Raw genomic sequence first — 11,772 nt, 5'->3', positions numbered from 1 at the left:
CAAACACGTAAAATCTATAGTTTTTTTAAAATATCTACAAAACGAAACATGCTAGGTACATACAACCTTATACCAAAAGAAAGGTTGTAATATTTACTACAAAACGCAAAACTAATATACAGGGTGTCCCATTTAAAAAAAATGAGAAAATTTTGTATTTGCAAATAGTGATCACACTGTATATTTTATGGCTAAAAGTAAAAAATATTAAATTATTTAAAAATAACACTATATTTTAAAAACTTTGACCTATCACCTAAATTTTTATTTCCTTGGAAACATAATCCACAACCCTATAAATATTACCATTTTTCTCAATAAAAATGTAAATATTTCGAAAATTATTAACTTTAGGCCTATAAGACCTTATACAAATTTTTCATATTTTTAAATAATATATTCAAAAATGATTTAATATACAGGGTGTTCCATTTAAAAAAATACAACTTTGGTTCATACCGTCGTTCTGACTCACCCTGTATAATTGAAAATAATTTTAAATTATAGACCTCTTTGATACACATTAGTTTTGTTATAAACATTTTTTTGTATATCTCATAGTTTAGCCGTAAGCAAAGAAGACCAGAGGTTTGGCGCACCCTGTATAATGTGATTTTGATCAGAGAATGCAAAAAATCCCGAAATTTCTGGTTCGATTTTCTTCACCAAAGTAGTATCTTGATAAGATGAAAGTTGCAAGATTGTGAGTTGTAGAAGCAATATAATTCTACTTGGAATGGCAAGGTTGAATGACAAATAAGTACTTCAATCTTGTGGCAAAACTCCTCTACATAGCTAACTATTGACTTTCTTTCGGTATCTGAAAGAACCTGATTAGTAGTTATCATCATTCATTTCTACAACAAAAATATGTTCTAGACATCTCAACTTATATTTTTTTCTTTTGGGTCCAGGTGCTACATTAAAGGTCTTTCTTTAGAAATTGATTCTTTTGATCCTTATATTTAACCCAAACATCCATAAAGATTTCTTATTTCTATAAATGCATTTCACAATTTTATTTCTCTTGCAATCTCTCGAAGTTTTTGTGAAAAGATTTTACCTTTTTTTGTGAAAAGATTTCAACTTCATTTTATTTATAATAAATAGAAATATAATTTTTTTTATTTGTAAGTATTTATCCTACCGACTACATACCTCTTCGTCCAATCTGCTGACCCAGATATGTAAGTTCGAGTACTGTTTCAAAGACAGATCATCGACAGCATGTTGAATCTTCGACAGGATGTCAGCAAATGTGTTAGCAGAATATGGACAGGTCTCCAAAGATCTTACGTCGACTTCTAACTGTTCACCTACTAGCACCAATTCTTCTACTCTCTCTTGGAAACTTACGACGAGGTCTATATAAAAGATATATGTATTAACACATCATTGTCCTCATTTATTTATTGTGTTGTAATACAAATTAGAGCATATACTCAAGAAATTCATCAAGTACAATACGTTACCTGAGAAACGTTGGACATAAGGATCCAGCTTGTAACTTTCCCAGACGAGTTGTATGCCCTCCGCAATAACCTGCTGAACCTCTTTTCGCATTCCTGCTACAAGAGGTATAATGCTGGCTTTGTCTTCAATCTAGAATAAAGGTGATTTTTAAAGTCTGGATAGCAAAGTTAAAGAAAATAATAAACGACATCAACGTAGGGAGTAAGCCAAAGTTTTTGGGGGAGAAATATATCATAGCAAAATAATAGCAGAGCTTATGTTTAATATACACCTTTAATAGCAGCGTGATGAGGTCATGATAATACTATATAAGAGATCTGGATATATATTATATGTATAGGCATACATGCAGGATAGTAGAGCGGATTTATATCCAAAATATTCAAAAAACCGTTCATAAAAGGGAACTAATACTTTCTTCAAAGCAAAAAATTAAACTATAAGCTTTGGCTAATCGCTTTACATAATATCGATGTATTGAAAACTCATCAAAATAAACACAAGGATCAACTGAGAGAATGATGTAGGGGCTGAAAATCTGCCGTAACAAACTAAAAATAATATAGGTATTGATAGCTTTCAAGCACGCTAATAAAATAATAATATTACAAAATGGTTTTCCTAAATCGAACGCCAAAACAATTTAATATAAACTGCGCGTCATAGAAAACGGGCACCCTAAAAAATTGGTTATTTTTGGTGTCGCGTATCTCCTTAACCTGTTGTCCGATTTAAGTGATTTTTTGAATATGTTATAGCCTTATTCTTTGTCAATATCCCTGTAATAATATTTTTGCTAAACAGGTAAATTTTCATTGTATACCGGGTGTACGAATCAAACTGTGTTTTTTTCTCAAAGTTTGCAACACCCTGTGGAATATTCTAGCCTTTATAAAATACTGAAATTAAATCCCGACTATAGCCTCAGGTTTTCTGAACATTCTGTTTTTTGATTCATTCTCTTATGTTGGATAATACAAAAGTTATGTACTTTAACAACCAGTTAAGTTCTTCATCAGTATTACTCTGGGCTAATTAGCAAAATACAAGGAAAAGTTATTTACCAGCAATTTTATTGCTTGAATTGAATCTTAATATTGTATGTATTAATAATATAGGTATGCAAAGTCCGCAGATAGTGTGCTACTTTTTTTATAAACAAAATGGCGCCCGAAAATCGTGTTTTTTTCAATTTTTGCTCTATAACTCCAAAGATTTTAACTCTACACCAAAAACACCCAAATAAAAATTCACCGCAATTAAATTCTGCATAGAGACGTGTTTTTCGCGATTCACTTCGAAGAAAACTTTCCCCGGAAAAAGCGGGGTTTTCCAACAAAATCTTTAATTTTCAACTAAAATTTTAGATAATTAATTGTTAATAAATAATTAAATGACTTGGTAATATAAAAGCCCCTTTCGTATAGATTACAATTCCAGAAGCCGATGGAAATTTAATGAACAGTTTAGCAACAATTGAATTGTTAATTAAAAATTTACGGTCGCTATAATATCGACAATAATTATGGTGCATAAGAATAACTATGATTTTTTCATAACACGATACTATACCTATATAATATACTTTACAGAATTGAAATTCGAGTATTTAAGCGGCCTCAGGAATATTTTAAAATTATAAACAATTTTTTGGCTTATAAACAAATAGAATATCTCCGGAAATATTAAACTAAATGAAATTATGAGAACGGTATTTGAAAAAGAGCGACAGGACGCTTCTTTTAAAAGAAAAAACGTTTAGTTATGATTTAGTTCCTGAGATACAACCGGTCAAATTTGACCGAAATTTACGGCAAAGATATAAACAATAGGATCATAATTTTAAAACCATCACCTTTTTATTTTTATCCTCTTTCTCCCCACCAATTTTCATATCTTTAAAATGCTCATAACATATATTATTATAATAAAAACTATCGATAATACGTGTGAAAATTGCCAAAAATAGCAAAATTCCAATCAAAAATTAGGTTAGAGAAAATGTAACCCTCAAAGTTCAAAATCGGTATACGTTAAAAAAATGCATTTTCTCGGCTTCCCATGAAGCAATTTCCTTCATTCTTTTTTTATTCCCTAATAACTCGAGTAGAGCCATCGAACTAACGCATTAGTAATTGTCAAACTTTCTTTTGTTTTGTTATAATAGATTAATTTATTTATAAGAACAGAAAACTACATATTCTTTCCAGTTGTAGGCTTTTTTTTAGATAAACTTACTACAAGTGTACCTTTTAAAGTTAAAAACATAAATATTCTCATTTGAAAGCTGTATAATTATTTAAACAATTTTTATTTAAACAAATTAAAATTTTTATAACAAAACAAAGCAAGTTTGACATTTAATAATGCGTTACTTCGATGGCTTTACTCGAGTTACTTGGGAACAAAAAAAGAATGAAGGAAATTGCTCCATGGAAAGCCGAGAAAATGCATTTTTTTAACGTACACCGATTTTGAACTTTGAGGGTTACATTTTCTCCAACCTAATTTTTGATTGGAATTTTGCTATTTTTGGCAATTTTCACACGTATTATCGATAGTTTTTATTATAATAATATATGTTATAAGTACTTTAAGGATATTAAAATTGGTGTGGAGAAAGAGGATAAAAATAAAAATGTGATGGTTTAAAAATTATGATCCTATTGTTTATATCTTTGCCGTAAATTCCGGTCAACTTTGACCAGTTATATCTCAGGCACTACTCATCATAATTAAACATTTTTTCTTTTAAAAGAAGCATCCGGCCGCTGTTTTTCGAATACCGTTTTTACAATTTAATTTAGTTTAATATTTCCCGAGATATTCTATTTGTTTATAAGCCAAAAAATTCTTTATAATTTTAAAATATTCCCGAGGCCGCTTAAATAGTCCAAATTCAATTATGTAAGGTACATTAGATAGGTATGACGTATTTTTATGAAAAAATCATAGTTATTCTTATGCATCATAATTATTGTCGTTATTATAGCGACCGTAAATTTTTAATTAACAATTCAATTGTTGCTAAATTCTTCATTCAATTTCCATCGGCTTCTGCAATTATAATCTACACGAAAAGGGCTTTTACACTGCCAAGCTATTTAATTATTGATTAACAATTACTTATCTAAAAGTTTAGTTGAAAATTAAAGATTTTGTTGGAAAAACCCGCTTTTTGCGAGGAAAGTTTTCGTCAAAGTAAATCGAAAAAAACACATCTCTATGAAGAATTTAATTGCGGTGAATTTTTATTTGAATGTTTTTGGTGTAAAGTTAAAATCTTTGGAGTTATAGAGAAAAAATTGAAAAAAACACGATTTTCGGGCGCCATTTTGTTTATAAAAAAAGTAGCACACTATCTGCGGACTTTGCATACCTATATTATTAATACATACAATAATAAGATTCGATTCCAGAAATAAAATTGCTGGTAAATAACTTTTCCCAAAAATGGCCTATTCTCCGATAATCAGTCCAGACTATATAGGTTGTTTGTAAATAAGTGCGACAAACTTTAAGGGACAATTCTGCATGAAAAAATAATAACCGTTTGCTTTATAAACTTACGTCCGCAAATGCTTCGTTTACGAGATACGGGATGTTGAATTTTTTTTACAAACTGACGATTTATTTTATTGCCCTAAAACCGGTTGAGATATGCAAATGAAATTTTGTAGGTTCTAAGAGATAATTATTGCGAATTTTTTGACTTGCAATCAAGAATTTTATATTCACTATTGGCGTGCATACGGGTAATATGACCGATCATATTACCCGTATGAACGCCAATGGTGAATATAAAATTCTGAATTGTATGTCAAAAAATGTGCAATAACTACGTCTTAAAACCCACCAAATTTAATTTGCATATCTCAACCGGTTTTAAAGCAATAAATAAATCGCCAGTTTGTAAGAAAAAATTCAACATCCCGTATCTCGCAAACGAAGCATTTGCGGACATACGATTATAAAGCAAACTGTCATTATTTTTTAATGCAGAATTACCCCTTAAAGTTTATCGCACTTGTTTAGAAACAACCTGTACTGAAAAAGAACATGGCTAATTGTTAAAGTACCTAACTTTTGTATTATCCAACATAAGCGAATGAATCGAAAAAGAGAACGTTGAGAAAACCTGAGGCTATATATAGTTGGGTTTTAATTTCAGTATTTTATAAATGCTAGGATATTCCACAGGGTGTTGCGAACTTTGAGAAAAAAAACACAGTTTGATTCGTACACCCGGTATACAACAAAAGTTTACCTGTTTAGCAAAAATATTATTACAGGGATATTGACAAAGAATAAGGCTATAAGATATTCAAAAAATCATTTAAATCGGACAACAGGTTTAGGAGATACGCAACCTCAAAAATTACCAATTTTTTAGGGTGCCCGTTTTCTATGACGCGCAGTGTATATAGTACTCATAAACATATATTGTCAAAAAATAAACGTTAATTCAAAAATAATAACATGCTGGGGTTCTTGGATCCATGCCATAACCAACATAGAACATCTACACCAAGTAATCTACCTTAACACCACTAGCAGCGCTAGTCCTGTTTGTAAGCTAATATTAAAAATTATTATTTAATACATTTATAAAACTACAAAAATTATATCACAGTAATTTAAATAATTCACTACAATCATTTGCCAGCACAGAAGATAATTCAATTAATTGGTAATGTTAGAGCCCAAACTGTATTGACTAATTTTAGGCTCAGGTTTTGGTCACTCAATATATTAAGTGAAACAATAAAATAACCACAAAATGTGTCACATGTTTCAGATTTCAAGCCATCACTTCACAACTAACCATGTCAGATCTTCCTAAGGACAGAATTCAAACTGCACGACCTTTCCAAAGGTTGGTATTGACATTGGTGGTCCATTTTTGATAAAAACTTCGCATCTGCGGAAAGATCCTGCTCGAGGGACCACCAAATGGAGTAATAATGGTGTAGTTTCTATTAACACATTCGCTACCCGCAAAATGCCAAAAGGCATTTTGCGTGCGTGAATCAGGTTCCGTCGACGACTCTAGGGGTTCATAACTTGTGGAATTAAATAGGGTCCTTTTCGTAGTGGCACCATACGAAAGTGACTGAATATAAGGTGGCAGCGAATGTATTAAACTCCATTGAAGGGATGACTATATTGAATTTCTATAGGTTGTTAGTAAAGGACCAGCGTCTTAGAATAAAGGATACGCACTTAGAGTGTTATTAGTCTTTTTTTTTAATTGAACAATGGGAGAATTATTTATCTAGCAGTTTTACGCAGTTATGAACTAGTATGAATTATGGAATTGAGAAAGTTATACCGCACACAATTGAATTCTCATAACTGTTATGTGGCGGTAAAAAGTACAATAATTTTTTTCCGGTTGCCGAGTTACTGATGAAGACGTAGAGAGTTTTTGCTTGTTTTGTGTTGAACTGTCGACGCTATAACAAGATTTTAGGTAATTGAAGTTATTTATCTATGCGATAAAGGATTGAGTTTGCTTAGAAACGTTAAAGTCGACCTTCGTAACTATACCCAAAAAATTAAACACAAAATCATACGAAGACTACAGAACAATAATTACCCTTATGAGCCACTTACTTAAAATGTTTTTAAAAGTGATACACGGCAGAATATATAAACAATTTGAAGAACAAGTATCATAAATAAAGTTTGGATTCCGCAATGCCTTAGGCACCCGAGAGGCTCTATTCGCTGTCCGAGTGCTTATGAGGAGGTACAGGGATGTCAACTATGACAAAAATTCATTTGATAGAGTAAGACATGATAAGTTCATAACCATCTTGAAAGAAGCGGGCTTAGATGATAGAGATTTGAGAATCATTAATAATTTATATTACAACCAAACTGCCACCATTACAGTGGATGATCAGATCAACAGAGACAGTCTCCATTGATAGAGGAGTGAGACAAGCATGTATTTTGTCCCCGGTGTTACTTAATGTGTACTCTGAACATATCTTCGAGCAAGCAGTGGGAGAGCTACAAGAAGGCGTACTAGTCCATGGAGTGCGCCTAAACAACATTATGCTGGCCACTCACTTACGGATAACGAAGAGGATATGGCATGCAGGCCAAGACTGAAGGCCGTTATCGAAAACCGACACACACTAGAATCAGTTCGTTATCTGACGACCTTTTTCTTCAGGTAAAGATCTGTAGGGAATCGTAACTCTTGCCACACACAGTGCAATTATCGACGAGAAAGCATGTCTCTCTCACGAAAAAAAGAGTGTGCGTTAATAATTGTGCTAGAAAGCCGAAAGAAAAAGAAAAGAGCGTGCTGGGTTAAAGATTGGCTCATGAAAAGAAACAGGTTATCTTTATCTCACATGGCATTTATGGCAGAATTAAAACTTTCCTGTACGGAAGATTATTAAAGCTTTAAATTAAATTAAAGATATTTAAAAATGGATGAAACATGTGTTAACCCTTAACTACAGACATCCCAATATTATCACGTAACTACAGATCCCCGGTGTTTTTTACCGGTCATTATAAAATAGAGTTAAAATATAAAGTTAATAACAAAAATTAAAAAAAAATATGCATGATGTGTTTTTCTGGAGCTTCTAGATATGGGAAAAATGGTAAAATGAGTGATTTTAATAATATAATACAAGATTTTTAAAGACATTGAACGAGAATGTTGGTGACATTTTTGGTCTATTGAAACAAACGGCCATAAATGCTATGGACAAAAATTTAGACTTTTTTTTAACAAATAAACGTAACAGAATCACAAAGGAAATATAAAATAGCATCTACTAAAAGTTTTACATCCATGAAAAAAACTCTGCAAGGGGTAAAATTATCACAGAATTAAATGGCAATTCCATTTTTGCAAAGTGGCCTCAAAATTTTTATCTTCAAATTTAACCTTCATTGAAGGTCTAGGATGACTTCCACAGTCCATTTCTTTATTTTTTCCCCAAAAACACAAAAAAATAATATAAACATTTCAGATTTACAAATATCGTACTCATATAAAAATGCTTACTTAAAACAGACATCCGGTAATTTTTACCGGTTGAGATTTTTGATGTGAGCTAGAAAAGAAAATATTGACAATACACACTACACGGTTTGACTAGCATTGTTATACAAACTGCCAGAGAGGTCCAGAGACACATGAACTTGTAAGTGGTGAGGTTACCACGAAATCCACATTTTGGGAATGCCCTCCGGTAAAAAATACCGGATCTCGGTAGTTAAGGGTTAAAAAGCGATTAAAACTAGTGACACCTTTAATAAAGAAACAAAACACTAGAATGAGAAGTGCCATTAGTGCGGAAGAGAGACTAACTGCAACATTGAGGTATTTACCTTTCTCTCTTAAATCCCGATTCGCGTAACATTTATCTTTAACCTTCCATAGGCAAGGATGTGATTGATAAATATCAATAAATTGACGTAAAAACTCAGGATTCTTTGCGTTCTTGTTTGCCATTTTCTCTTTAAAAAATCCGATTTGCCGATCGATGCCAGTTAAGTTAACGATCTGCAGTCCAGATGTCACACACTTACAGTTTTGTGAAGCGATCGCGCCAAGGTCTGAATGACAACATGATGGCAACTGCGTGTGGGTGGTAGTTTTGACCTTCGGTTAAGGGCTTGTCAGGCGCCAGGCCTCTTCGTTATCCGTGAGTGGCCAGCATAAGATTTGCAGAGAACGCAGTAGTTTTTGCAGATGGCTTAGATGGTTTGCAAAGAATAATGTCGCGCATATCAGATATAAATAGAGAATATGAACTCGATCTGATCTCAAAACGAAAAAAATAAAGTACCTAGTAGGCAGTAAGCACGAAATATTAAATACACGGCTTTTGGTCAACCAACAACCAATTGACAGGGTGGACAGCTACACATACCTTGGTACCAACATAAACAGCCAATGGGTGCACTCTATTGAAATAAAACAATGCATTGGAAAAGCAAGATCAGCGTTCGTAACGATGCTCTTTTAAGAAGTCACGATTTACCACTTGGTACCAAAATCTCTATCATCAGATGCTATGTATTTTTTACGTTATTATATTGAGTAGAGGCCTGGACACTTTCTGAAGTTTCTTTAGGAAAACTCGAAACCTTCAAGATGTGGTGTTACAGACGCAGTTAAAGAATTTCATGGGTAGTTCAAGTGACTAATGTTAATGTTCTACATAGAATGGGCAAGGAACTTGAGATTATTAGCACACTCAAAGAGCGCAAATTAGAATATTTTGGCCATGTTATGAGGAATGAACAGAGATATGGCTTATTGTAACTCATTCTTCAGGGCTCATCTCGCGTTGTTGTTCATTCTTCAATTCATTCTTCAAGGAGAAGTATTTGGAAAGAGATGACCAGGGAGAAGAATATCTTGATTTCAAAACCTGAGAAAGTGGACTTTAATACATTTATACCCCATTCCACGAATATACGACTCTCTTGGATTATCGCGACAACGAATATTTTACTGTGCAAAGTATGAAGAACGAAAGCAGTCGCGATAATTCAAAACAGTCGTATATTCGTGGAATACACCATACAACCGGTCTATTCCGAACAGCAGCGAGCAAAGTTAGGATAGCCATGGTGATCGCCAATATACAGAATGGACAGGCACCGTAAGAAGAAGAAGCAACGTCCCTAAGCGAAGAAAAAGCGGGCAGGTTGTATATGACCCTTGCAGTATAAGAACACTTTTGAACAGGTAATACAAGGTAATGCAGATAGTAATGAATATAAATATTCGCATAAAGTAGAGTTATGATTAAGAATATTTTAATAGGTTTTGTAATTGAGCGACGAAATACTAATTCATTTTGAGCAGTTTAAACTTTTCTTAATATTGGTTTTGAAACATTTGTTTCAGGTTTTTTAAAGGTGATTTATATTGAAAAAATAAATTTCAAAAATATACACTCCTGGCCAAAAAAATCGGGACACCTTAAAAATGGGTCATTTTTGATGTCTCGAATCTCCTAAACCTGTTGCCCGATTTTAGTGATTTTTAATATGTTATAGCCTTATTCTCTAAGAATATGGATGTAGTAATCTTGTTGCTGAACAGGTAAATGTCATTGTATACCGGGTGTAACAATAATACTGTGTTTTTTCCTGAAAGTTCGTAACACCCTGTGGAATATTCTAGCATTTAAAAAATATTTAAATTAAAACTCAATTGTAGCCATACCTTTCTTAACACTCTGCTTTTTGACTCATTCACTTATGTTGGATAATGAAAAAGTTAGGTACTTTGACAACTAGCCATGTTCTTCATCAATACAGGGTGTTTCTAAATAAGTGCGACAAGCTTTAAGGGGTAATTTTGCATGAAAAAATAATGACCGTTTGATTTATAAACATATGTACGCAAATGCTTCGTTTCCGAAATACAGGATGTTGATTTTTTTCTTACACACTGACGATTTATTTATTGCTCTAAAACCGGTTGAGATATGCAAATGAAATTTGGTGGGTTTTAAGAGGCAGTTATTGCACATTTTTTTACATACAATTATGTATTTTATATTCACCATTGGCGTGCATACGGGTCATATTACCCGGTCATATTACCTGTATGCACGCCAATGCCGAATATACAATTTTTAGTTGTGTCAAAAAATGATAATAACTACCTCTTAAAACCTACCAAATTTCATTTGCATATCTCAACCGGTTTTAGAGCAATAAATAAATCGTCAGTTTGTAAGAAAAAATTCAACATCCCGTATCGCGGAAACGAAGCATTTGCGGACATATGTTTATAAAGCAAACTGTCATTATTTTTTCATGCAGAATTAACTCTTAAAGTTTGTCGCACTTATTTAGAAACACCCTGTATTGATGAAAAACATGGCTAGTTGTCAAAGTATCTAACTATTTCATTATCCAACATAAGTGAATGAGTCAAAAAGCAGAATGTTAATAAAGGCTAAGGCTACAATCGAGTTTTAATTTAAATATTTTTTAAATGCTAGAATATTCCACAGGGTGTTACGAACTTTTAGGAAAAACACAGTATTATTGTTACACCCGGTATACAATGACTTTTACCTGTTCAGCAACACTATTACTACATCCATATTCTTAGAGAATAAGGCTATAACATATTAAGAAAATCACTAAAATCGGGCAACAGGTTTAGGAGATTCGAGACATCAAAAACGACCAATTTTTAAGGTGTCCCGATTTCTTTGGCCAGGAGTGTACAGTCGGAAAAATGAAAGAATACCCATGAACGAACATATAAAACACGCTGTATTTTCCTGTCACCGT

At 32.7% G+C, this 11,772-nt stretch overlaps 1 protein-coding gene across 4 annotated transcripts in view; it reads right to left on the bottom strand.

Moving 5' to 3' along the window:
- The window catches only part of LOC114331494 (dynein heavy chain, cytoplasmic), a 144,735-nt gene that overhangs the window by 101,248 nt on the left and 31,715 nt on the right, over positions 1–11,772 (bottom strand). For 2 of the 4 annotated variants that reach the window (XM_050643656.1, XM_050643658.1), the window contains exons 11-13: positions 6,014–6,049; positions 1,473–1,602; positions 1,159–1,364 (exon numbers count right to left, since the gene is read on the bottom strand). In XM_050643656.1, the coding sequence (XP_050499613.1) occupies positions 1,159–1,364; positions 1,473–1,602; positions 6,014–6,049 (372 nt within the window). The remainder of the gene's footprint in view (positions 1–1,158; positions 1,365–1,472; positions 1,603–6,013; positions 6,050–11,772) is intronic. The other 2 variants (XM_050643659.1, XM_050643660.1) reach the window with 1 other exon arrangement.

The sequence above is a fragment of the Diabrotica virgifera genome, chromosome 2, assembly GCF_917563875.1.
Source record: "Diabrotica virgifera virgifera chromosome 2, PGI_DIABVI_V3a".
NCBI classification, from domain to species: domain Eukaryota; kingdom Metazoa; phylum Arthropoda; class Insecta; order Coleoptera; family Chrysomelidae; genus Diabrotica; species Diabrotica virgifera.
This window is presented reverse-complemented; position numbering and strand designations above follow the sequence as displayed.